We start from the raw sequence: 26,024 nt of genomic DNA, 5'->3' as shown, positions 1-26,024 counted from the left end.
CATTTCAAGGCCGATCTAACCCCCTTTCTGGGACGCAGGCCCACCCACTGGCGCCATGGGTGGAAACACGGGGATTCAAGTAAGGTGACAGAGATCATGGCTTGTCTTTGATTGAAAAGGATGACTCACACAAGACTTAGGACGTTTACAATCTGGCGTGGAAACTGGCTTACATTCTCAACGACAAGGCGTCTACTGGTCTTCTGGACAGCTACAACCTGGAACGAGTGAGATCGTCCGGATGGACTGTCCAGCAAGCCTACTCCCGCTGCGTGAATCGTGTCCTCAAGGACCCTAGTGTTCCCCATGACAAAGAGCTGCCCGACGAGACGGTGGAAATCGGCTATCGCTATCCGGAGGGTGCACTCATCACCGACGGTCCGGTGGATCCTCAAGACCAGTGGGAGGATCCCTACGTGCCTCGAACCACCGTGGGCTCCAGAATTCCTCATAAGGTGTCGGAGGATACATCCGGCAACAAGCTATCCAGCTTGGATCTCATAAAGCGCAACTTTGTGGTTCTCACCACCAGTGCTTACTCACCTTGGTTAGATGCTGCGAGACGACAAGATTTTGAGGTCGACGCCATCTCGGTCACGGAGACGTCTCGGCTGGTCAAAGACCCATCTGGGGAATTGGCAAAGGTTTTGAAGCTTAAGGAGGGGCAGGCGCTGCTCATTCGTCCGGATGGATATATCGCCTGGAAAATGACAGCCGCCGTGGAGAACCTTGCTGATCAGCTGGGGATGGTCCTACAAAGAATCTTGAGGCCTAATTCGATGACTAGAACCCGTCTATAGATTCAGGGTCTCGCTGGTTCTGAACTAGAGAACCTGGTGGTTTGGGCGTCGTCTCTCAAAACTGCATATCCCTTGTTTTCATGCAAAACTAGCAAGGGTACATCGCTATTGGATGTAATGAGAAAACGAAACGATGTCGTAGCTGCTCAATTGTATCTTCAAAATTACATCAACGGGCGGTGGTACGATAATGCTTGATGCATCAATGTTTTCAAATCGCGCCTGATTTGAAGTTGAGAGTTTGTGGTCTCAACTTTTTCCAATTCGTCCTGAGATGAAGGTGGTCGGATTCAGTCTCTCCACGTTACATAGCAAGCTAGCAAAAATGCGACACCTCAATTCTCGAAACGATAAGTCCTACTTTTCAAATGACAACACACAAGGCTGACCAAGTTTGGGCGACAAAAGAAAATGCTCAGGTAGACATATGCGACCGAAATCACCGCCTCAAGAGGCTCTTCGTCAACCACACGATACCATAGACCGATCCGCCCATGGTGGCCAGTACCATGAGGAGACCCTGCTCGATGCCTCTCTCGAAGAACGGGTACTCCAGGGACTCGCTACGGCAGACCCCTTCAATGCCCTCGAAAGCAGGACAGATTTCTTCGGTACCTTTCCTTGGCCCAACGTCTTGACTTGGTAGACTGGGAGAAAGCGTACACAACCTGTGCAAGCTGGGGTGATTTCTGCAGCCATTAGTTACCGCTTCGCGGCCAAGCACAGAAACGGCCTTGGAGCAGTTCTTACGTAGAATTGATAGGACCGATGGCGTTCTCAGTGTTCGTCGTCGGAACGAGGACGACCTGATCGGTCTTTTCGGCGAGAATCGAGATGTTGAACAATTGGCGACATATCGTTTACAACAGGCCGACTCATTCTGCATCACTCGCCCACTAGGCTATATCATCATTAACGAGCAACAGCGTTGACGTACACTGCATATATAGATGTATAGATAGGCTCTATCCTGTACTGGGAGAGCCAGAGTACTCATTCAATTCAAGTTGCACAAGAAGTTTGACACTTCACTCCGGGTGTGGATGCTAGAATGGAGATGTTAGTTCCGAGTATCATCCCCTCAAGTCATCAGACTGTCGGCCCTTGGGAGATGCTCCTGGAAGAACTTTGTCGGTAGAAGAATGACATGAGTAAAACGCCTAGAGGGTCCTGTGAGGAACACCGACTCCGACTGTAGTAAGTAGCGACACCAAGGCTTGTAAAGATTCTCGGGGGCGTTGTACGCTTCATACATGCTTCGAAATTATATACTCTGACGCTCCTTTGGACCCCTTCGAAATAGGACAAGTCTTCCGTAAAATCGCACGACCCCCTTTTTTTGACCCCTTATTAGCGACCAGCTGCAGACGCACCACTCTAGCAGGGTCAAAAGAACGTTGAGTGAGACAGTTCAACGCCCCACTCCTCCGACCTCCTCCGTTGTTTGTGCGCCCCGTCTCCTGGTGACCAGGACAGAATACAAAGCACCAGATATCTATGAGCTATTCATGAGCAATGAATTCGTCCCAAGAGCTTTTCAACTCCGGATGTCTACAACCTAGTGCTCTCGATGCTGTCAACAAAATCTTCCTGAAAAAAATGGAAAAGCATGCCAGGCGCTGCTCGAGGGTGAATTGTTAAACAACTTGGCGAAATGGATTGAACGAGAAATCAACGATTTCGCGGCTATTCGTGCTCTGGACTGCGGCTTCGTCTATGAAGATGTCGAGATTCTGGACGTTCAAATAGCTACTTTGTCCTTCACCATTTTGCTAGCGGGGCAGAAAAAATTTCAGGAAGGATTGCGGACATACCTAATGGAACAGTTTGGGTCCAACGTTTCCTTAGCTCTTGCATGTACTGGCCGTCCTCTCGATTCAAGCAATGCAAATTTCGACGTTTTCCAGAAATGCCCGACAAAAGTTTGCCTCAAGTAATTTGCAGAGGTTCTTGATAATGAAGGACCAGGACCCAAGCGTAAAATGCGTGAGCTATTTACTCAAGTCCGGGTGATCTTCGTTCACCCAAATGCCCTTCAACAATGGGATGCGAGGATGCGCGTTGACGACTCTGCAGGCAGACCTGTGGGCCTTTCATCGCCCCTTGGCCGATCTTTACCACTTTATGCTTGAAATTTCACGGTCGGAGACTCTAATCAAAATATCTTCGCCTGGATTTAAAGAGCTGGATAACTCGATTGACAGCGCCGCGCGGAAGGGCATTGCGATGGGAGAGAAGATCTGCTCTCAGACGAGGATCTAGCAGAAATGGTTTCCTCCAACTTCTTGGTTTTCAGGCTCAATACCGGCTATAAAGACTTCCAGGTATCGAAAACGGTGACGCGTGGATGCTTGCGGCTGAGAGAGGCTCCTGAGGCATCTGCTGTACGCAAAAAGATCTTGGATGTCGTAACAAGTGGATTCGTATGTTTCCTTTCCAGCCAAACCTGTAGCTTTAGAACAGGCTGCTTGGCCAGCTAGCTTCAACAGGTATGTCGGCGTTCAGGTACCAATCTATGCTTTCGGTCTCCTCGAGATAGATTTGAAGCTGTGCATCCAGTACTTTTGTGGAAGGGGGCATTAAAGGTATGCGTCAAAGGACTCATCTTACAAGGACTGGGACGCAGTAGCAAAGATCTACGAAGAGCAGGGAGATGGAAACAAAATGGTCGAAAATTTACAGGGAGACGATTGAGAGACAAACCGCCACCGGTACACTCTTTGGGAAATTGCTTGCGGAAACATTTGGTCGTGGTGGCCCTAAAGGGATTGTAATTCGCCGCTCTTCGAAGCTGGCGCCAATACAAGCATTGAAAAACAAAAATGCAGCTCTCTGCTCAGCTTTGTAGCTCAAATTGGAGCCGCAGAGCTTGTTCAACAGCTGACTGACCATTAAACTAATGTTGATCTTGAACCACACAAATTCCAGGATGCTCCGCTCATTATTGCTTCAGCCAAACATCTACAGAGATTGTGAAGGTTCTTCTTGCCGCTGGAGCAGATGTGAGAACGAAGCAGAGCGGTGAATAGAGCCTTTTGCATTATACGCTTTTGAACAAGAATGAGGACACGGCTACCCTTATTCCTGAACATGGACCTGATGTCAACGCTTTCGCTCTTAAATGGCTGAAGCTGTTACTTTTGGCTGTTTTAGCTGGATTTAGGATATTTGTGCGAGACTTTTGGACCTTGATGCAAGCACAGAAGAGACAGATGATAGTGGAGTGTTAGTATCGAGAGTTGTTGGTCAGGCTGGGCAACTTGAGGGCCAAACCACAGGTTGAAAGAGTTCAAGGACCAATGTTGTGACAACATAGGATGGAAAAACTTCAATTGAGATGGCACTTATGCTTGAGCATGTGAAGTTATATCAGTATTGGGAGAAGCGGGGGCGGAGATGAAGTAGCTGCTATATCATGTAAGATCTTGTCCCTGTGATTCTGAATCCGTGGGCTTTGCATATCATTCCTATGACAGTTCCGTTTTGAACCGCCCTATGCACAACCCAAGCCACGGGTGCAGCCTGTATTTATGACACCGATGCCCACTGTAATCATCAGAGAGGTCGTCGAGGGCAGGCCCTTAGCCTTGCCAAGATACATCTCAGCCTTGCTGACAACGACTGCGAGGTCCGGTCACGTGAGTGATTACCAGAAAAGGATTAGCGCTGTACATTCTGTCTTCAAAAATCCATCCGCAGCAGTTGCCCGCCAAAATGAACGGATGTCTTTATTCGATTCGACTCTTTTGATTGATGAAACACTTCCATTTTGTATATCAGTTAAGGAGCTCCTATCAGACGAATGCGTCATGATGAATGTAGCTGAAACCTGAACAAGTGCAACCTACCGGGGGCTGTGCCGATCACGTGAGGTACGCTAAACTCAATTTGTCAGTTGAGGGGAGACGTACCGTCATCGAATTCAGGCATCAAGCAAACCAGATCCAAGTCTTTCAACAGCTCAGCCACATTGGTGGCCGTATTCCAATACGAACAATACCATCATTTGCTGAACGGCGCAACCTACTCCAAACGCTTCTGAAATATCTCAACTCGTCCCGCGCTCCCTACTTGACGGGGAGCAAACTAATCATCCACCACGCAAGACAAGTGTCTTCCATGTCTGATTAAGCAGATCAGGCATGGTAGGCGTTCCAAGGAGTAAAGGATGTAGAATATGCGTCCAGCGTCGCGTCAAGGTAAAGCACGGAATGTCGACAAGTCCTCTGGATGCAGACTGACTCGTATATCCACAGTGCGACCAGACACGCCCAGTGTGTAAGCCTTTCCGCAACTCAATTTCACTTTCTGGGCATTCTTGACCTCAGTTTTCCGTCCAGGCAACAATTGCTTGAAAGGCAATCGTCCATGTCCGGGATATGATTCCGATCTCAGGATCCACGATGAAGGCACCAAACTTCGAAGACGATATGGTCCAAAAGACGTCAGCGACACCAAAACCGACTCGGACAGTTCCTCCCCATCCACCAGCCTATCAACAGAGTCATCTCCTGAAGAATCCACGGAGCTAGTTACGCGACACAAAACACCCTACTCTGAGACAACGCAGGGCTATCGTGGTGATATGCTTTTACCCTCGCGGAACCCCTTTTTCAGCCTTCTCGAGAATCAAATCTACCCCGATGCCGACCCTTTGGATTCTAGATCTCTGAGTTCCTCTTTTAACTTCAATGACCTCCTCGATGGCGGTTCAGTCGATTTAGATATCCCGTTGGAAATGGCGCCAAACAACTCGGTCTATTCTCCCTTTCTTGTCCAAGAACAACTTCTAAACACGTTTTCCTCCGCCATGGGAACGACTGCCGGTAACCTGGTCCTTCCTCGTCATATGCAGAGTCACACTCGTTGGCTCTCGCAACTCCCTCGGCTATTTGGTACCAAATTGCTCGACAGTGCTGTTCGCGCAGTCTCTCTGATTCATTTAGGCCGAGTTCAGCAATTGGACGTATTGGTACACGAGTCAAGTCACTTCTATGGCAAAGCACTTCGTCTTCTAAACCAGTCACTGACTGATCATACCAAGGGCATGTCAACCGAGACACTCTCGGCCACCATTCTTCTTTCATTTTATGAAATGTTCGCCTCCGACTCGAACGAATCTTGGGTGCGCCATGCAGGCGGGGCCGGCACGTTGATGCGCATCCGCGGACCAGCACGACATCTCCATGGAGTCGATCGAGACGTCTATCTTGCCTATCGTCACACCATTGTTATTGACGCCTTCCAACGAGACGAACCTTGTTTTCTCAGTGAGCCTGAGTGGCTGGAGCTATCAAAAACAATTCACGAGGATCTCCGCTCGTCCGGTCTGTCAAAAGAGCGTCTGGAAATCTTTGACCTGGCAGAGGAATTCTACCTGGAAAGTGTGTTCGTTCCAACCACCTTTAGCCATGTAAGAAAGATCCCAGAAGCCCGTCTGCGATTGAACCCCGAACAATTCAAAGTGTACGAAGAATCCATTCTGGAACGATGCCGGCAACACCGAACGAACCTCAAATCCATCAACTTACGATTTCGGGCCGCTCTCAAAAAGATAGGATTGGAAACCACCACTTATGAGACCCTCGACCCTGTTTTCCCGATCCAATACGGATATGTCAATGTCTTCATCGGCTCAACCCACGTTGGACACTGGACGATTTTGCTCCTCCTCAACATCATCCTGAAGGAGATGGAAATGGAGTTCGCTCCAGAAAAGACCGGTCTCTACCTGATGGAAAATAGGGAAATCGCACGTGAAATTTGTCGGACGACACCCTTCATGTTGACATCATCTTTCCACGGACCGTTCTTCATCATTTTCGCCCTCAGACTGTGCTTGATGGTCTTTGAACCGGGAATGGAAAGGGAATGGGTGATTCGAAAGCTGGTTCATATCGGACAGACCCATATGAAGATGGCCGCGGACATACCTGTTTTAGAGCCGGATTCCAGCATATCATCCAAAGGGCAGGAAAACCCTGGCAAAGTCGATGTCGATGTCGTGGGATAGGAAGAATCACCGAGTTCAATGATTACGAGGTTGTGACGAGTGTTCGGCAGCCAGGAAAGTGTTCGATGATAATGGCCTGGGGGCCAAAAGCAAGTTGGCACCTCAGGCTTCCTCCGGAAATGCGGCTGCTGGCTTTTTGCTCTAACTGATCGGACGAATTGTGCTAGCAATCTGCTTCGCCGTATTACTAATAGAGTCTTGACACACCGGGCATTTGGATTTCACCAAGAGCAAACTCCGTACAAAACCTGGACGGATGAAATTGATGAATCAATGGTTCAACCCGGAATTTGTCAGCTTGAGAGGACTATATAAGCACAGCAGTGTTACCCAATTCCGACTCCTTGTTAGGGTTACCAGTCAATTCGAAACTGGACTGTTTCAATTTATTATCACGGTCGCTACGTCCTGTTGAATAAGCTTCCTACAGAAAAAGGACAAGGCGTTCACGACCATGACCATGGCAACTCATCCGGCCATTGTGACGGTGGGTCCAGGTCTCCCGCTAGAGATCCACCAAGTCCCTACACCAACAACAACCGACCGCCAAATTCGAGTTAGGAGCGAATGGACGGCATCAACCCCTCTTGACCTTCACCAAGCAGATGGCGGCCTTCTTGTTAAGCATCCTCAAGTCCTCGGCGATGGCGTTGCCGGCATAGTTGTCGAAGTTGGGCCTGACGTCTCCCGTTTCAGGGTCGGCGACAGAGTATTCGGCTTCACCTGGCGCGATCAAGCAGAAAAGGCTCATCAAGAATATGTCGTTGCGCCGGAATTTCTCTTCGGCAAGCTCCCCCACACAATCATGATGCAGCAAGCCGTGACCGTCCCTAACAATTTCGTGACTGCGTGGCACACATTCACGAAAGATTTCGGGTTTGAGCTTCCCTGGCCGAAACCAGAGGATTATGTACCGAGCGAAGCCAAGCAGTGGATTCTAATCTGGGGCGGCAGTTCAAGCGTTGGACAGTACGCGTTGCAGATATTGAAATGGTTCGGGTACAAGAACGTGATTGCGACAGCGAGCAAGAGGCATCATGAGAAATTGTACAAGTACGGCGCTGCGAACTGTTTCGATTACCGGGAGCGTGATGTCGAGGGGAAGATCGTCGAGTTTGTTGCGGGCAGCAACAGCAACAATACCAGCAGTGGCAGTGGCAATGGCAGCATTCATTATATTCTGGACTGTATCGGCCGTTTAGAAGGGAGTGTGATGCCCGTGAGCAGGACTGCCAAGGATGGAGCAAAAGTTGCGGTTCTATTGCCAATCATCGTCAAAGACGCAGCTGAGGGAATCAAGCCAGAATATGAGATGGATGTTGGAAAGGTGGCTCGTTGGTCAGAGGGTGTGCAGGCGATCGGGGTCCGGACGCATTTTTACTTGGACAATAAGTTTCTGGCGGAAAAGTTGCAGTCGGAGATCATGCCAATGTTGTTGGCCGAAGGAGTTATCGAGCCGAATGAGCAGATCGTTGTCGAGGGAAAGACGATGCTCGAAAGGGAGGAGAAAGCGTTGTCGATGTTAAGAAGGAAAGAAGTTAGTGGCGCGAGGTTGGTGTGGAGAGTTTCCGACTAGAGCAATTGGAAGGAAAAATTTAGAAAGAGGACAGGGGAGATCATGAATATATGATCTTCCAGTATTTACTGATGCAGGAATCGAATCAGAGATCGAGACAGATCCTCCCCTTTCAATCCAGGGTGCTGGCCGGAAAATAGCCTGCGTCCATGCCATTTTATGTCGGCGATAGATACATTGACATAGGAACTGGGACAACAACCCCGAGGAACGCATCCCATAATTATTGGTCTGACTTGGCTTTGCTCTACGATTCACCTATCCGAATCGTTACTCAAGAAATGTGCAGGTAACAACTCTTCCGCTCTAGATTGCGCAAAGGGGTATTTTAGGTAGAAAAGGTAGAAGCCGGTCATTATAAACTGGGCTTCTGATTGGGTTCAACGATACTATGATGGTCAACATCGACACGAGAGATACGTAGGTGGTCGCGGAGACGATATCTAGCAGATAGGCCATTACTTCGACAAGGCTGCGCTCCACTATTCACGCTAGTTACTAGACTCTGATTAGCTAGTTAGAGCAGCATCACTGTCGTCCGAATCGGGGTTGAGTCCACTTGACGAGCGACTGCGGACTGCGGCATGCTCTTCTCTATCTTCATGAGGAGCGTCCTCATATCGGCACAAGCGCAACCATGACTCTCTGGGGCCAAGACACAGTCAAGGATGTCGCCGAATCAGTCGGTATCATAAATCTCAACAAGGATGTCAACCACGCCCTGTGTCGAGATGTCGAGTACCGGATATCGCAAGTTCTACAAGAGGCACTTAAATTCATGAAACATTCCAAACGGACGATTCTCTGGTCACAAGACATTTCACAAGCTCTTCGTGTACTAGACATCGAACCTCTTTACGGCTACGAATCTACACGTCCCTTGAAATATGGCGAGGCATCACTGGGACCCGGACAGCCTTTGTTCTATGTGGAGGATGAAGAGATGGATTTTGAGAAACTCATCAACGCGCCTCTGCCGAAAGTGCCTCGTGAAGTCTCATTCACAGGTGAGCATCGTATGATGGATGCCAAGCAGACGGACACTGACAGTTGACAGCACACTGGCTTGCGGTGGAAGGTGTACAACCATCGATACCTCAAAATCCCACCTCAAGCGAAGCAAGAAATCTCGAACTCCTACCCAAAGGACCCAATGCCAACCCTGCCCTTGCAGCGATGAATGGCGCAGACAACACCACCACGAAGCCTCAAGTCAAACATATCTTGTCAAAAGAACTACAACTGTATTTTGAGAAAGTTTGCGCGTCGGTCCTGGATGAGACTCAGCCCGAATATCGCACGGCAGGTTTGGCCAGTCTCAAAGAGGATCCCGGTCTGCATCAACTCGTACCTTATTTCGTTCAATTTGTAGCCGAGAAGGTCACACACAACCTGAAAGATTTGTTCGTTCTGACACAGATGATGATGGTGACCGAGGCATTGACGAGAAATGAAAAACTCAACCTTACTCCATACGTATGGATTTCTGTTCGAACGTGTCGACTGAAGCTAACTATTTCATAGGTAGCCTCGATGGTGCCCCCTGTATTGACCTGTTTGATCGGACGGACACTGGGGTCAGGAATGGGTACACTAGATCATTTTGACCTGCGCGATCTCGCCGGGTCTTTGCTAGGCCACCTCTGCAATAAATACTCGAAATATTCTCACAATCTCAAGCCACGACTGGCGCGATCATGCCTGAAGACGTTTCTAGACCCGAAGAAACCATTTGGCAGCCATTATGGTGCAATTCTTGGATTGAAAGCAATCGGAGGAGCCGAAGTAGTACGACAGTTGATCGTATCCAATCTCAAGGCATACGGAGAGCTTTTGGAGGAAGAAATTCAAGATCAAAATGGGAAGAAGGCCGAAGCCGAGAAGGTTGTCAGTGCAATTCTCAACGCACTTGGAACACTGGTGGATGACGATATTCCCATGACGAATGGACATTCTGAACAATCGGCCAGCAGCATGCGAACCAAGCTTATTGATCAACTTGGAGAAGTGATCGGGAGTCGAATAGCAGATTCCGGTCATACTCGGTTGGCCAAAGCAGTTCTAGAAGGGTCTCTGGCAGGATTATGAATGCGATAATGCAGGCTGGATTATGGGAACGGCGTTGGAGAATTGGCAACGGTATTCAGGAAGCGAATGATCGATACCCGGCAATTGAGCCATTTTGATGTTGTGAATCGTGGCACAAGACCAAAAAGTTCAGCAATGAACAGGACTGGTATTCTGTTTCACATGCAGTCTAATGCTCTTAGCATGAAGAAGGGAGGGATGAAACCGAGACAGCTGAGTAGGAACGGAAATGAGTATTGATTCCTGCAGGCTAAATGCAGAATCGTGTAACGCCAAGTACCGAGTACTTGGGTCGACGTAGCAAAATGTGCTTGACAAAATGTACTGGCTACTTTCTTTCCAATGATCAACTCGACGATTGGACAAAAGATTCCTTACATAGGGAAAAGATCAACGACTCAGAATCCTAGCATATTAATCATGGTCAGCCTAGAGATGATTTTCAAGAATATCTTGACTCCTCGACTCCTTTGATGCTTACCGGATACCCACATCGTCTCTTGGGATTGGGATCTAACGAGATTAGTGTCTGCCCCATACTCCTTCTGCAGTATCGCCGTATCGGTAGCACGACAGTAGGACTGACCTGGTCCCCCTCCAATACCTCGTTTATTGTCCATTCAATGCCTCAATCCCATCTATGGCTGATCAATGTCCAAGGACGAATGTTGAACGGTCCTATCGATCATTGCCATGTTCAACTAAGTCTGCCTCTTTTCCTGCTGCGACAGTCTCCCTTCAGCTTACCCTCCTTGCCTCCATCTCTGACGGAGTAAGCGTCTAGTACGAATCCGTGTACCACCATTTTCCTGAAGAACCCACCCCTTCTGTCTCGCCAGCGCAAGTTTCCGCTCTTTTTTGTTCAACTGCGCATGCTCTTTTCATTTCCCAGGCCAACTTGGCTGCGACCCGCCTTCACAATCATGAAGCTGCTCAACCTCATCAATGTGGTGTCGTGGTGTGCTCTTAATGCTCGAATTGCCCATGCCTTGTCCAACGTCACATTCTACTCTGACGACCAATGTACCGAAGTTATCAGTGAAAAGAACGGTCCAGATGATGGAACATGTACACCGTTTCCCACAATTGCTCTCAGTTTTCTCAGCTTTAGAGTCACTAGCCTGGACCAAACATGCGCAGGTGAGTTTTTCAGAAGATCACCAGCGTTACTACTGCCAAAGCTAATGTATACTTTTCATTCAGTGACTGTCTATGGCACTGATCCTCCATTCTGCAGTTCTGATCTCAAGTTCATCGCCCCTTTTTCAGATTGCATGACCAATACAACCGTCAATCAATTCTCCGTCGATTGTCAAGACTATTCAGTTGCTACCGCATCTGCCCCAGCCATTGCTCCTACTGCAACTGCTGCGCCATCGACGGACGAAGGCTTGTCTACGGGAGCCAAAGCGGGTATTGGGATTGGTGCAGCAGTTGGGGGATTAGTGTTCATTGCTCTCCTCGTGTTCTTCGTCATGAGGAACAATAAAAGGAAGAAACGAGAAATGGAGGCAGGAAGAGTTGAGGCAGATTCAAAACCCGCAGTTCCTCCTTACTCAACCGAGTTGCCCCCAGACGAGAAGAAAGTACCGGTAGAATTGCCTCCTCAAGCGATGATTCCAGTCGAGGCGCCGGGAGATCGACATTGGCCCCCACCTCAAGAACTCGAAGGCGATAGGACCGTTCAATCAGAAATGGAAGGATCTCTCCCGACATCAAAGGAGGATGTCAAACAGGATGTCAAAGCAGAGAACGATTACGATGTCAAGAAGACTCCGAACGCGGATCCTTGACGGCCACGCTTCACCCACGTCCGATTGTCGAGGAGCTTGACACGCTGAATTGGATTGTGGTCAGACGAGGTCGGAGTTCGACGGCCATAGCTTCTAAATGAACCCAATGTGGCGACTGGACGACGTCGTCTGATGTTTCAAGAATTACCGATACAGATTCTCGACATGGCGGAGGCTGAACAATTGTCATCAGCAAAGAAGATGTGTGGTTGAAACAAATCTTGGAGATGTCCTACTCAGCCAACCACTTTCAAGGCTCATGGATCAAATTGCTTGCCAGCGCCTCTTCTAACCTATGACCGGTCTCATTTCCAAACAATCAGCAATCGACACAAAAGTGCTTGGATTACACCGCACCTTGATCGCCTCGGAAAACAAAAGATCACAGAACCGTGAAGAGAAGTATCTCGAACAATCACCTAATCCATTTAGTGAAAACGAAACATCATCTGTGAAGAAAAGCTCCACGAGAGAGCCTGACTCAATGAATAGACGACGGCAGAGGTACGGTTATTTCGATCCTTTCATCCCGGCAACCACTCCGTTAGACAAAGTCGAGGCTATACTAGATAGCTTAGCCTCAGGAAGAGGAATACATGAACCATGGACCCCAGACCCAAAACCACTTAGGATCTCTCCCCAAGTGCCTCTGAGCCTAATATCGAAGCCTCTTCCTTCACGACGAGATTGGCACACCAGAATCCATCATCACCAGCCACCCTATTCTACACTACTATCTGATAACTGATGAGCCTGGCTACTACGTTAGAAAAGGCGATCTTTGCAGATTACACGAGATCTCCCTTCCTCCAAAGACCGATCTCTTGACGTTCATCTTTGTCTTGTGAGACTTTAACTTATATTCAATATACAGACACTCAATGACCATTTTATTTCGTTCCAACCCATTCAAGCTTTCTTCTGTTCTGATAGGTTGGCCGACAACTACACTCGACTATTTCCGAACTTTGATCAACCACAATTTGATCGGAGAGACCGAATTCGATTCCATTTGCATTTGATCATAACATTGACTTCAAGCCTGACCAAGGCAGTGGGCTGTTAGTTATCAAGTACACGAACAAGACACCGATGGCAGTCTCTGCTTCTGGTGGACATCACTGAACAAACTCTGTGCGGAAAATTCGACGCGAACAATTTCCTTCAAGAAAGGGAAGGATCCTACGCCCGTCCTGCCCTGTTCTTTTCCTAGAGCTTTTCTGTCCAAGATTTCATACAAACGACGTCAAACAAAGCCATAGGAAACTTTTCCGTCTGCTGCACCAGATCGGGAAGATGGCTCTCTCGATGGGGCAGATGTTTCCAACTCCCGTTCCCCAGGATATCATCTCATTTTTCTCATTCATGGCGTATCATATCGATCACCACCACTTGAAATCATCTCAACCGAGATCCATGTCCGGAGCCAACCCCTTCGCTTCACGCTCCCACCACGCAAGGCACCACTTCAAAAACCCTTCCTGCTCCTTCCTCATCTCTTTGTCCTTCTCACTAGTCTCCTCTTTGACAATTGTGTACTGACTTCCATTTCTCGTGGGTCCGAGGTCCAGTAATTCGTCATACCCCTCGTCGCCGACGCCCAATGCCGCCACACCTCCGACCGTGTCGTCAATCTCATACTCGTCCTCGAGTTCGACGATACGTCGCCCGTACTGGCGCGGTGCATAGTCCACAAGCGTATCAGGCCTTACGTACCCGTAGGTCATGAATCGGATGTACATCTTCTTAAACGTCATGCGCCGCCGTATGGCTTCACGAATAATCAGCTGGTCTGGCCGAAGGAGGATTTCGGGCTCGCGCCCTAGTTGTGTGGCGGTCCGCTCGCCCCAGTACTCGAGTCTGCCCCTGCCGACCTGCTCGGGTGGGATGCCGAAGATACTCAGGCCCTGCTCGTCTTCGGCTGGCGTGTACTTGAGCTTGACCCACTCGCGGAGTATGTCCAAGCGGGTCGTCCACAGATCGCGACGGAGGACACGCAGGACTGTCGTCAGGCTTTTCTGCGACATGAGCAGTTTGCGCATATCGTCGTGTTTTTCGCTGGCGACTGGGTCGTTGAGGCGCATGTCGAGTTTGACGAAGAAGCACATGGCAAAGAAAATGTCGAGGTCCGTGAGGAGACGTCGATTGTGCACGAGCCCGATGCGGCGCGCGTTATCGGGCACGTCAAGCAGGTACCAGAGCCGCTTGAGCGCGAGGCGGCAGCGGAACGGTAAGGGGATGCCGTCTTCCGCAAACACGGCCATGATTTCGTGCACGACTTTCTCGCGGTGGATGATCATCTTGAGCCAGCGGAACGAGGGGATCAAGCGGGGGACGTGGCGTGCAGCTAAGGCCGCGCGAGGGTGTGGGATCTGCGTAGCCGGGTCTGTTCGGCTGAGTCGCGAGTAGCTGCGAAAGACGAATGTGCGGGCGCTCTCAGGCGCTTTGTTCATGGCCTGAGTGAGGACGACTGTCGTGAAGCGCGTGTCGAGGATCGTGTGAAAGTCTCGGCTGATTGCGTACAGGCTGATGAGATCCTTAACGGGAAGGACGCTGGCGAGGGCGAAGACGAGTTCCGGGTACAAGAGGACGCCGTTGAAGATGTTGAAGTTGGGATCGCTGGTGCGTTGATACACGTACGGTGGAGGCGGGAAGATGTTCTCGGGCCGCTTACGTTTCGAGGATATGCGGGCGTGACGACTTGCGCGTTCGAGCCGGTGGGGAGACATGTACAGGTGTTCGGGGACTAGGGACTCGGGATTCGCTAGGTATGGAGCTGGTTGGAAGGATCGCATTGCTTCGATTCGATTTCTTGTGGTACTGTAATTGTATGCCGCGGATAGTGGTTGCTGAGCACGAGTACCAGGGCCAAGTCCACCAAAGTCTCGCGGGAATGGAGGGGGGTTTGGTAGGAGTCGGCCATGCTCGTCGCGGTCCATGTCGACGTAGAGTGTCGTTGGTAGAGATGGTTGGAATGGAGGAGGTGGTGGTGGTTGACTGGGACCGGAGTTTGGTTGCTGTTGTGGCAGAAGAGATCCGAGGCCATAAACTCCATCTCTTCGCTTGTTTCTGATGCTCAGCTTATCCAGGTCCGGTGTGGCTAAGGTGGAGCTGGCAGGTTTTGTATTTTCTTCATCGCTTCTTGAGCCCCAGCCCCGATCTTGTTTGCCATTTTCGCTCTCGTCAATATCGGTTTCTGCATCACTGTCTGAGAGCAGCTGGCGAGGGGATTCTCGATGGGAAGATCTACCCTGCCCAATGATTGGGTTGGTTGCTGATGGGGAATGAGAAGAATTGTTTGAGTTCGCTTTGTTGTTAGAGCTGGAAGGAAGAGATGGAGTGCTATTCGTCTGAGGTGAGTCGTCTGTCTCTGAGCCTTTCTTGGAAGGAAGAATGCCGCCTATCTTACTTTTGCCGTTGCTGAAGAAGCGAGATTTCTTCTTTGGAGGAGGGGCGTCATCCATCTTGACAGAAAATACTGAGGACTAAGATGAGCATCGAATGAGAAGGATTGTGTAACTGACCTTGAATTGTGAGTCTGATCAAATGAAAATAGGTTTGTGAGGCGCAGTGGAAATGTGAGGTAGTTAGCAACAAGAAGTGAATCACATCAAATCGCCGTTCATTGTGATCGCAATCGCTTTGGTGCGGTAGAATCTTTGCAGACCCGGTAACCAAAATTCTTCTTTTGCCATCTTTTTCATTTTGTCTCTTACAACTCACAGCACCCGCCTCAGTGTTGGCATGCAGAATTCGGGGGGATGATGGACGCTAAGGAGCTTCCTGTCCCTCTCCTTCACTCCGGTTATCATGAACTTCGCCTGTTCACCTACTTCATAACAATGGCTCAAACATATTGCCATCATGCTTGTTGTCTCCCTTGAGATTCCATGAGGAGCACCGAAGAGATCAATATGCGTTATAGAAGGAATGCTTTGCAGTAACAGCTTCTACGTATCACAAGACTTTGCGTCGATCGATCCTCGTTTCCTCATGAAACCTCGATTCGGATCACCTCAATTACCTTTTTCTGTCAATCATACTTCTTGAGACCTCCATCTGCCTTGAAGATTAAAACACCCTGAAAGAAAAGAAAAAGCGTTCCGGCTTGGATATCAAGCCGAGCTGAGCTAGCAGATCGATCAAAATTTCTGGGCAAATTGTACAATGACCAGATTTCCACCACGGCCGCCGTGAACGTGTCATAGCCGCCACTCCAGCTTGGCAAACAGCGCTGCCTGTCAAAATGGTCCCATCAAAAAAGACAACTTTCATTGAATTGCGTTGACCCTTGAATCGCCTCATCTTCTTCCTTCGGACCTCGACTTGAATCATGTCTGCTGTTCGTCGAGACGGTATGCTTGAAGCCGACGCAGCTACTTGACCGTGCCATTCATCTCAAAGACCAAGCCAGAACGAACGATGCAATTGAGAGGAAACAAGGACACCCCGGCAACGATGCTCTTGATGAGGAATCCGACATCTTTTCCGATGCAGCTTTCGACCCCTCCAGAGTTCTTAATAAATCATCCCCCCAATCCCAAAAGTCAACTCATGATGCTGTGTCCGATACTGTCAAAGACTTGAAATATCTCGTGCCCCATCCAAAACGCGTCATGCACAGTAAATTTACTCGCGTGGCAGCTAGGGAACCTTGAAAATGCGAGACATCCCATCTGGAGTATTGACCAAGATCAGGAAGTCCACGATGCCCACGATGCTCTAACCAGAGCGACCACCAGAGAATCAGATATTTTGGATATTGATCGAGTGGCTTCAGAAGTCGATGAATCACGCGGTCGTGTCCAAAAAGTCCATCCGCAAGGAGAAAGTCTTCAAGCAGTTGGATCCTCACTCGAAATGTGTCTCGTGTCAAAGTTATGCGACCTTGGCCTTGAGGATCTCGCTCGCATCATCGAAAGGATCGCCATCACCAATGCACCATGGCAACCTTTCCTTGTCAACATTCAGCACGTCTACATATGGAAGGATCCGAAACGCACAGCAAGATGGTTCGGCCTTTTTTGTGTGCTATGATACACCGAGCACATCATGGGCTAATTTTACTTTTCCATCATCTGCTCGAACCCCCGCAGCGAATTCCGATCTGGTTCCGTACAAGCTATTCATGACAGTGTGACAAGAGCCAGTGGCCGAGAGGCTCGAGCTCAAGCTTGGGGATAGATTGATTCAATAGTATGGAAAATGTGATTGGTTTAAACCGTTTCTGGATGAAATCGGTCCTATCCTTCATATGCAACCTAGCGATCTTGCTGATTTTCTCAAAGTCCTCTTCAATTCCGCCGACACGAATGAACGAAGATGACGTTGCCACACTGTTCTTCTTCTCCTGATGGTTTCTCATGGCATTGTTAACCGATATGGCATTTTGCATAACTGGTCTGGTTCATATTTGGGAGTGGATTTTTTTCGCACATCCTATTGCCACGAGGATTCCGCAATATCGTCATCTTGTCTAGCATTTTTGTTGGATGTTTCGGGATATTCCTCCTCATGCCGAATTGATCATTCAGCAATTACAAGAGAAAGCCGTCATGAGAGATGCTGAACTTACTGACTTTGAGCTCCAGCGAGAAGATCATTCCGGCGAGACTGATTCAGAGTCAGGCGGGGGCTTTTTGTCAACAGTAGACGGCACCCGTCTTGGATCCATACAGCCAAATCTTTGATATGGTTGACCGCAGAAGCCTCCGGGTCGTTTCAATGACAGATGTTACCATCTACTCCAGCGCAAGCAAACAACGATGGCGGCCATTTTCTCCCCTTTCTGAATTGCGCAAACTCGACCATGTCGACACGGAGTCTACTCTCGACATCTGCATTCTCCATCCGCAGATGAGTGGCTTTTTTTTTCTTTGGTCCCCAGTGATAAGGACGAAGAACAATTACTTACCATCCTTCTTTGTCCTGCTGATCGAGATCGAGTCTTTCATCTCGTTCCCGCCTAGTCTGGTCAGAGATGGCAATCATTGCAAATGGAAAGACATAACAGGATAGACAGTGATCAAAGAAATCTAGATATTACCATCAAGCGAGCATTTCATTGATTCATTTGGCATCGTTGACTCATTCGGCGACTCGTGGATTTCATCCGTACAAACGGCACTTTTTAATGTCGAAAAGCTCCCACTTTTCTCCTCCACCACGCCACAAAATCCACCGTTGCAATATCAATCCCCAAATTTTTCAACTCGCTCGTATCCAAATGACAATCGTACGGTCTCAACGTGCCATCTGCCCCCGGTTTCCCACCGTCTTTATCCGCCACGAGTCCATCCATCGGCAACCCCATGATCTCTGCAAACTTCTTGCAGATCTCGTACTTGGTCATGCGGTCCTCGCTGCTGAATTGTAGAATGCGCGGCAGATTGTCTTTCTCGCTTGTATATAGTTTTGCAATATCGACGCACACGCGCGCCACATCCTCAACGTTCGTCGGGTATCGGATCGCCCAGTCATCCATCTTGACGGGCTCTTTCTGCGACGTGTACAGCGCGTCCATGAGGATATTGACCGCGCTTTCTTGGTTGTTGTCGGCCGGTAACGTGGGGCCGTAGAGGACGGGGACTCGTAGGACGACGGTCCCAGAGTGTTTTAGCACTGCATTTTCGCCGTCGAGTTTTGTTTGGCCGTAGATGTTGGTCGGCTTGGGAGGGTCGTCGGCTTTGTACGGTGCTTGGCCGGCCACGCCAGGGAATACGTAGTCGGTCGAGATGTAGATGAGAAAAGCATTGTGGGAGGCTGCGAGCGAAGCGAGGGATTCTGTTGCTGTCACGTTCAGGCGACGAGCCTCTTGGGGGTTCTTGGTGCAGGAGTCAGGTTGGCGGTCCGCGGCGCCTAGAAGGATGTTCTGTTAGCTTCTTTGCGTAACTGATGAGCCATACACACAGTGGACGATGACTTGAGGTCTGAAGGTGGGGTTAGCTTTTTGATTTTCCTATGCGTAGCCATCCCTACTTGACCTCGTCCAGGAGCTGGGTCACGGCTTCGCTGTCCTTGATGTCTACCTCGTGGATCGTGGATGAGGCTCGACGGAAGCCCGTGCCGGTTGTTTGCCAGCCTGCGTCGGAAAATGCTTTGGCTACCTGTCGGCCTAACAGGCCTGTCGCTCCTGTTACTAGAGCTGATGGCATTGTTGATGGGTTTTGACCACGAGTTGGTTAGAAGTTGACATGAGAGCTGGTTTTGGAGAAGGTTTCGCACTCCGATTCTTTTAGCTATGCAATCAATGAAACTACGCTCCAAAAAGTCTTGGGACTTGTTTTACTCTACGCTGAGCTCTACCGTCTATGATCGGACTATCAACCCTCCTCCTTCTCCATGCCTTCGCACCAGGCGCCGACGATGATGAAAAAGGTGTGTTGGTTTCAAAAATTCCCACGCGAACCGAAGTCCACGAGGAGCGGTCAGTTAAAAGTTTTCTAGCAAATTCCATTAGTATGTCACTAATTTCATCCAGAATGTACGACTCACCAACTAGCAAAAAACAGGCATCGGATTGCTCCTCACTTGCGCTGTTACTGCCCGTGCACTGTTTTCTACCCGTTAGCCAACGTTCTGAAAGGTTCGAGTGAGGTGGATATGGACGTGGAAGCATGGAAGCTGGAGAGGAAGGAATAAGACATGATGGTGTATCTGAAAGGGGTCGGAGGTCTGGGCAAGGTAGGAAATCGATGCTGAATTCGACATGCGCAGATGGGAAGACTTGCCTTGGAATAGAAAAGAGGAAAGAAAAATTGTGATGCTGAGAGCGAAAGATATTCCTTGCGCGAGAGCCTAGTCTTGGCGTAGTCTAACCAAATTTGGACTGCGATGTTTTGCCGAAATTACCCATGGAGCCTGGTGCCTAATTTTCAACTCGCATCGCTGTCTAGTCATGAATCATGTCCTTCTCACGTTGCCGCCCTCGCAGGCAGACAATTACAGCTTTCCATGATCGATCACTCTCCACTGAACCTACATTTCTCTAAATGATTCAAAGAGCCAGCCCAGGAAGTTTTAATCACGTTCTTGGATGTCAATATATATCTCCAGACGTTCAGAACCTTTTTTCGAAACCAGAATTCTAGAAATTTTTCCGGTAAGTCTCTGACAATTGGAACAATTTGCAGACTCGATGATCCACACAGGTGTTGGAAAGTATCGTGTGTTTCTTCAAGGCGACGAAGATACTATTTCCATCGTGATTAATGTGTCCGAAATCATCCAGGTTTCCACGTCGTGACGTCGGAAAATCTAGTCCTGTCCAGCGTCAAGCCATTTTCGTCGGGTCTGACGAACCTGTCAACTCGAACATGGATATCAGTCCTATCGCTTGGAGAAACCTCTTGCGCTCCAAATGTGGTCAACCATCAACCCATTGGAGAGTACGGAAATGTCTCATCGAGAAGATCCCGGCATATCCATCCCGCTTGAGATGTTTGAAGACACAAAGAAATGCGCGCATTTGCTCTGGTTTCTTTCTCTTGGCGAGAACAGTTTCCTATTCTCGGGTTGAGATTAGCTAATTTTGTAAAGAAACCGCCCGTCACCATCGAGTCGTAGCCCGTCGTCGCCATCACGATCAATGAATGCACACGTACTATGGAATCACCTCCTTCCCGCTCATCTTATCCATCAAAGAGCTCGGTGCCTCTAACGCAAAATCTGTCTTCTTAAATGAGGATGATACTTCCATTTCCCTTCTCTGCCACAATGATATCTCCAATATACAGAAACATCCTTCTCACCGCTCCAATGGCAGGAAGAAGATCATTCGTAAGATGAAGGAGCTCGCACTTCGAGAACACAAGATATCCCAGCTTGGGAAGGAACTGGAAGATCTTGAAGCGTCCACTGTTGCCCAGGATAAAGGGCTTCGAGATGAATTTGAGAGTCTCCGGCCACTGGTCACTATATTGCAAGATATTCCAGCACAATGTGAAGATGGTCCCGTCAAAGGAGAAGCATCATTTGGAGACCGAGATTTAGAATAGAGGCATCTCGAAGCGAAGCTGCCTGATAAAGAACTTCTATCGGAGATGGAAAATTCAATTGCAGAGTGTTCCAACCTTGTCAAGAATTGATCAGCTTCGTTCTCTGCTTCAGTGGCTGGATTCCATGAAGTAGGTTGAGGATGAACAATCCATACATGACAATTGGAGAATGCCAATGATACGTCATCCTACGGGTGCTCCAACCAGTCCGCAGGGATGAACGCTTCCGCCTCCTTCTACGCCAACGCCTACAATTGGAAAGCCCTCCATTCGGACACCGCGTGCCATTCCTCTTGACACTGGTGAATCTTCAAGAGTGCGGCCAGTTGTGAGACGAAATCCACTGCCATCGGTCGAGGGGCCATTCCACGAAATCACTCATCAACACTAAAAAACTAAAGCATATGTTCCACCAATTGTCCTAGGAAGCACAGAAGACAGTCTTCCGGGCCACTGACGAGAGAAATATGTCCCGCCGCTTCCCCGTGTACGTATGGCAAGCTGCCTTGAAAGCCACAGACGACTGATATATGTCCCATCAAAGCTCCTAGCACGTTAACCAACCAAACACCTACACTATTACCGCAGCATGGCAGTCGAATCTCAAGAGGTACATGCTATCTCAGAACCTCTAGCCGAGGCACCATTCAAAAACAATTCGAAACAGGCAAATCCAAGGCACAACGTACACAGTTACCTCTTGACAGACGTCTGGCAGCATCATTCAGAAGGAATTCCACTATTCCTATCGAAAGCAGGCGAGGAACGTTCTCTACCACTTGACCCTAGTGCAAGACAATCTGCATCTGCATTTCAGGAACAATCACGGCCTGAAGTCCCACTCCAACCTGGCCAAAGCAACGTGAATTGCCACTCAAATCAGATAAAACATGTGTGCCTGCGACTAAGGATCAAGTTTTGGGGCAAACACGCGGAAAAATCATCGCCATTGAAGGTGTTAGCTCTTGTGCTGGGGAGCCCCGTTGTGACCACTCTTGACAAAAATCCCAAGAAATATGAAGACATCGGAACAATCAGCGAGGAGTGAAGAAGGGCAGTGAGCCTTGTTGGGCAGGACTTTCAAGCGACAGTGTATTAGGTGGAGCGTCTTATTGTTATCAGGAGTGTTATCTTATAAGGGTACCTATCATCCAGTGACCGTATTGGCCCATGAAGTCTGGCAGTCACGGACCAGCTGAAACGGCAGAGGACGAGCATTGATGACACGTTACAGGCTTGAATGTACAAGCATCCGAATCGCGGTATCGAAAAAATCATTGCTGCTAAACCACAAAAATTACTGCATTTTCTGCCCGGAGAGTTGTCCATCCGGTAGTTGGCTCTTTCCGACAAGTCGAAGCTCAAATATCAACAGTGACAATTCCCAGTAGAGATTAATACTCCAAGATCCCTGGTGACATCTCATGGATGAGGTGCGAAGATGGATCAAGGGTCTCAATGTCTGCTCGTCGATCTTGGCTGTTCCAAGCGGAATTTTGGTGTGAACGATGTCTCTGCCGGTCAGCCTCATCATCTCACTGGGTAGAATTCTTACGGGCTGGCATACTCTGTCTGATTCCCCGGCTCGTAGCTATCGTTCCGCAACAAGCTTTCGGTGATGATGATGCTGTTTCGACCAGCAATCACGTCATTCTGGTCGTTTCTCGGAGACACAGCTAGTGTTGCGCTCCTTCTGCTAGCCGTCTTCTCTATGGGTGGTTTTGGAGCCTCGATTTTCTATTCCCCAGCTTCGAGTATCTTGATGAGGTTCTTTGCCACTGATTTGACTTTCTTAATATGGCGACTGAATTTGCCGTGGTTGTCTTGTCGGGCAATGTTGAGTAGATCCAAAAGAAGTTTGACTGACCATGACCCGACGATGAACACCGACTCGTGGTTCGAGGCGAAGCTCTAAGCAGATGTTCAGCGCAATCGCATTCCGACCGGCCATAACATGGTTCACTGCGTGCAACCTGTTAACTGAAATTGATCCACAAGACGCGTTGGCCACCTTACCTCCTTATATCGAGCCTTACAGCGGCGAACGAGATTATTCATGTTTGCAGATTATTCCTCCACGGTTTGGGCAATCTGTAAAAGTTAATGAATCAGCATGAGAGCAGTTTATGCTTGTGATTTGGTATATCGTCGAGTTTCAACAAGAGATTTTAGGAGGAATGCGGTAGCGGTAGGCAGCAAAGAGCGTCATTGGCTTTCAAACTATGAATAATCATTTTGAACAAAGTTCCTTAACGATATTCTTCTGTTGGGAACGTGGCTACCTACATGAGAAGATCTGACATCTTCTATGTACATCTGGAACTGTAGGGTCAGAGCCTCCACCTCGTTGGATTTCCGTTTCCACCAACTGTATGGACGTTCTGCATTCTCATATGTCTGAACCTAATCAATTCGTCGGGCCCTGACCCTGTGTTTCGGGTACCAAGTTCTGGTCTCTTGCATTCAGCCCGATGGTGTATCATCAACTGCTTCTTGGTATGTCTTCGTCGTCAATGTCCACCATCATTCAATCTCCACGCTAACACTTTTTCCTCAAACTCCAGCCATCTTTGTACACACGAGCAGCACCCATCAGACAAGCACCGAGAGTCGTCGCCAATCCCAGACCCAACTGCGCCGATAAATACCCTCCTTTACCTCCACCATTCGTCGTCAATAAAGCGCCTCCAATTGGTGGACCAGCAAGACCTGCAAAGCTGAAAATCGAAAACGCCATCCCCATGCGAACGCCATTCTTACTCAAATCATTGTTCAGACTCGTTACCGTCGTGGGGAAAAGACATTGGAACGCTCCTGCTGAGAAGCCATAGAATGTCGAAAACACGTACATACCAGCTTCAGTAGTGACAGCAATCCAAGCAAATGCAAACAACGCATTGAGAAAGAGGAGAGGGACCATTACATTCAGAGGTCCTAGAAATTTGTCCGCAACGAAGCCCGTCATGAGTCGAATCGGGATGGCTGCTGCGTTGAAGATGATAAGCAGTGTGAGTGAGTCTGCATAGCTCATGTTGATGACGGTGCGACCGTAGGAGGCGATATAATAATAGGTAAAGAAGAGACCGCCAAAGACAAGGGACATGCCAACGAGGACACAGATGTACGGCACTTCATAGAAGGCCTTCCACTCGACGATCGGGCCGGCTTTTCGAGGTGGCAATCTCGGACGCATGAAAGCCAATGCAGTTGCGAGCAAGGCCAAATTCACAAACCCCAAAACACGGACGGTCCATGCATACCCAATCTTGGGAAGAAGTTGGCGCACGATGACAGGATATACTGCACCACCCACTGAATTACCCGTTGAGACAATGGCCACCGCAACTCCTCGATTCTTTTTGAAATAAGTGGTGACCAACCCCAAGGTCGGGCAGAAAAATATACCGCTGCCTAATCCTGTGCAGAGCCCTTGGGCCAGGACAAGTTGCCAAAATACTTTACAGAGACTCGTCATGAATATGCCGATTATTTGAATCACCGACCCGACCAACAGAGTGGGTATGAACAGTCCAGCATCCAATGCCCGACCAGAAAAAGCACTCACGAAGAAAACTACCCATAATTGGACCGAACCAACCCAAGATATCGTTGATTGTGACTCTCCCAGGGTGTCCGTGTAATAGGTTTGGAATACACCGAAGGAATTGATATAACCCCTGGAAGAAATCAGCTGCATCCGTCAAGCCGATAGGTTCCTCAACACACCAGGTAACAAAGCATACCACCCAGCCCATGGCCACTTGGATCCATGCTTTCAGTCCACCATCGGGGGGAGGGCCGGGATCAACGATAGATCGAGTGGTGAGTCGGGAGGCCGCCCTGCTTAAAGTATTACTGGCGACTTGTTTCAACTCGGGAAGTGAGGTGTGTTTGCTGAGGTCTAGATTTCCCTCGTCCTTTCCCTTGGGGTTATTGATCTCTATGACGTCTTTCTCGAACTCGGAAATATCTTGACTCGACATGCCGGCCTTCTCCTTGTGGGTTCATTTGTAGGGAATGCTGCAGACTTTTGAATCGATTCTGGTCAATAGCAGTGGAACAGTTTCAACAGCAACTGAGGAAAAGAAAAAAGAGTGAGTTGTACCCATCCCTGATTACCCGGCGTTGTATTATACTCATTCTCCAATTTGCGGGTTACCTCAAGTCGACCAGTATTCGCTGAAGCCTCGAGAATTGGAGACAAAGGCCTCGATACTGGTGCTTATCGGTGCCGGATAACCGACCAGTGCCAAAGGGCGCGGTCCCGCACTCGAAATGGAGATGTAATGCAGCTTAATATACAGCAAAATAGCCCGCACACAGGAGTAGCACACGGGTAATGACAGATTTCATCTCGCAAACAACGCCGACCTTGGCATTTTCACCGCCTGGAAGAAGTCCGACACTTTGCTGGTTTCGAGGATTTTCTCTCGATCTCGAAAAGGCAAGAAATATCGACATTGCTCTTCATGGACTGATTACACAGGGACGAACGGTAATGGTCGACGTGCACAATGAACGTGACCTGGGGGTCCCATCGCGGATTTGCTCTGCCACCTCACAGGCCCCCCAATCCACACGGCGTTGTGCTAAACAGTAAGACCACGATGACGGTGAGATCACCGCCCAGAGGCGGCATATTTGAACTGAGAGACAGGAATGTGATGGTTAGAAGAAATCCGAAGCCACGGTCAGGGTTCGCTCGCAAACTATGGTCATTTTGCGGTGGGCGCCAAATCCTTCACTCTCATTTAACGG

General features: G+C 49.0%; 8 protein-coding genes across 8 annotated transcripts; 5 read left to right on the top strand and 3 right to left on the bottom strand.

Annotated features, from left to right (window-relative positions):
* Window positions 1–55: 55 nt before the first annotated feature.
* Z518_00721 (uncharacterized protein) lies at window positions 56–800 on the top strand (the record flags this gene model as incomplete). Its single annotated transcript, XM_013421322.1, has 2 exons — window positions 56–79; window positions 141–800. The coding sequence occupies 2 exons, from the start codon at window positions 56–58 to the stop codon at window positions 798–800; spliced, it is 684 nt and encodes a 227-aa protein (XP_013276776.1).
* Window positions 801–4,942: 4,142 nt separating this feature from the next.
* Z518_00720 (uncharacterized protein) lies at window positions 4,943–6,813 on the top strand (the record flags this gene model as incomplete). The annotated part of the gene is made up of 3 exons (XM_013421321.1): window positions 4,943–4,999; window positions 5,057–5,078; window positions 5,141–6,813. The coding sequence occupies 3 exons, from the start codon at window positions 4,943–4,945 to the stop codon at window positions 6,811–6,813; spliced, it is 1,752 nt and encodes a 583-aa protein (XP_013276775.1).
* Window positions 6,814–7,267: 454 nt separating this feature from the next.
* On the top strand, window positions 7,268–8,389 carry Z518_00719 (uncharacterized protein; the record flags this gene model as incomplete). The annotated part of the gene is made up of 1 exon (XM_013421320.1): window positions 7,268–8,389. The coding sequence occupies one exon, from the start codon at window positions 7,268–7,270 to the stop codon at window positions 8,387–8,389; it is 1,122 nt and encodes a 373-aa protein (XP_013276774.1).
* Window positions 8,390–9,026: 637 nt separating this feature from the next.
* Window positions 9,027–10,477, top strand: Z518_00718 (uncharacterized protein; the record flags this gene model as incomplete). The annotated part of the gene is made up of 3 exons (XM_013421319.1): window positions 9,027–9,396; window positions 9,447–9,865; window positions 9,914–10,477. 3 exons carry the CDS (start codon window positions 9,027–9,029, stop codon window positions 10,475–10,477), a joined length of 1,353 nt encoding a protein of 450 aa, XP_013276773.1.
* A 923-nt stretch (window positions 10,478–11,400) lies between these two features.
* On the top strand, window positions 11,401–12,270 carry Z518_00717 (uncharacterized protein; the record flags this gene model as incomplete). The annotated part of the gene is made up of 2 exons (XM_013421318.1): window positions 11,401–11,617; window positions 11,681–12,270. 2 exons carry the CDS (start codon window positions 11,401–11,403, stop codon window positions 12,268–12,270), a joined length of 807 nt encoding a protein of 268 aa, XP_013276772.1.
* Window positions 12,271–13,673: 1,403 nt separating this feature from the next.
* On the bottom strand, window positions 13,674–15,734 carry Z518_00716 (uncharacterized protein; the record flags this gene model as incomplete). Its single annotated transcript, XM_013421317.1, has 1 exon — window positions 13,674–15,734. One exon carries the CDS (start codon window positions 15,732–15,734, stop codon window positions 13,674–13,676), a length of 2,061 nt encoding a protein of 686 aa, XP_013276771.1.
* Window positions 15,735–18,400: 2,666 nt separating this feature from the next.
* Z518_00715 (dTDP-4-dehydrorhamnose reductase) lies at window positions 18,401–19,424 on the bottom strand (the record flags this gene model as incomplete). Its single annotated transcript, XM_013421316.1, has 3 exons — window positions 18,401–19,128; window positions 19,180–19,199; window positions 19,249–19,424. The coding sequence occupies 3 exons, from the start codon at window positions 19,422–19,424 to the stop codon at window positions 18,401–18,403; spliced, it is 924 nt and encodes a 307-aa protein (XP_013276770.1).
* Window positions 19,425–23,805: 4,381 nt separating this feature from the next.
* Window positions 23,806–25,249, bottom strand: Z518_00714 (uncharacterized protein; the record flags this gene model as incomplete). The annotated part of the gene is made up of 2 exons (XM_013421315.1): window positions 23,806–24,943; window positions 24,993–25,249. The coding sequence occupies 2 exons, from the start codon at window positions 25,247–25,249 to the stop codon at window positions 23,806–23,808; spliced, it is 1,395 nt and encodes a 464-aa protein (XP_013276769.1).
* Window positions 25,250–26,024: the final 775 nt, after the last annotated feature.

The sequence above is a fragment of the Rhinocladiella mackenziei genome, assembly GCF_000835555.1.
Source record: "Rhinocladiella mackenziei CBS 650.93 unplaced genomic scaffold supercont1.1, whole genome shotgun sequence".
NCBI lineage: Eukaryota > Fungi > Ascomycota > Eurotiomycetes > Chaetothyriales > Herpotrichiellaceae > Rhinocladiella > Rhinocladiella mackenziei.
This window is presented reverse-complemented; position numbering and strand designations above follow the sequence as displayed.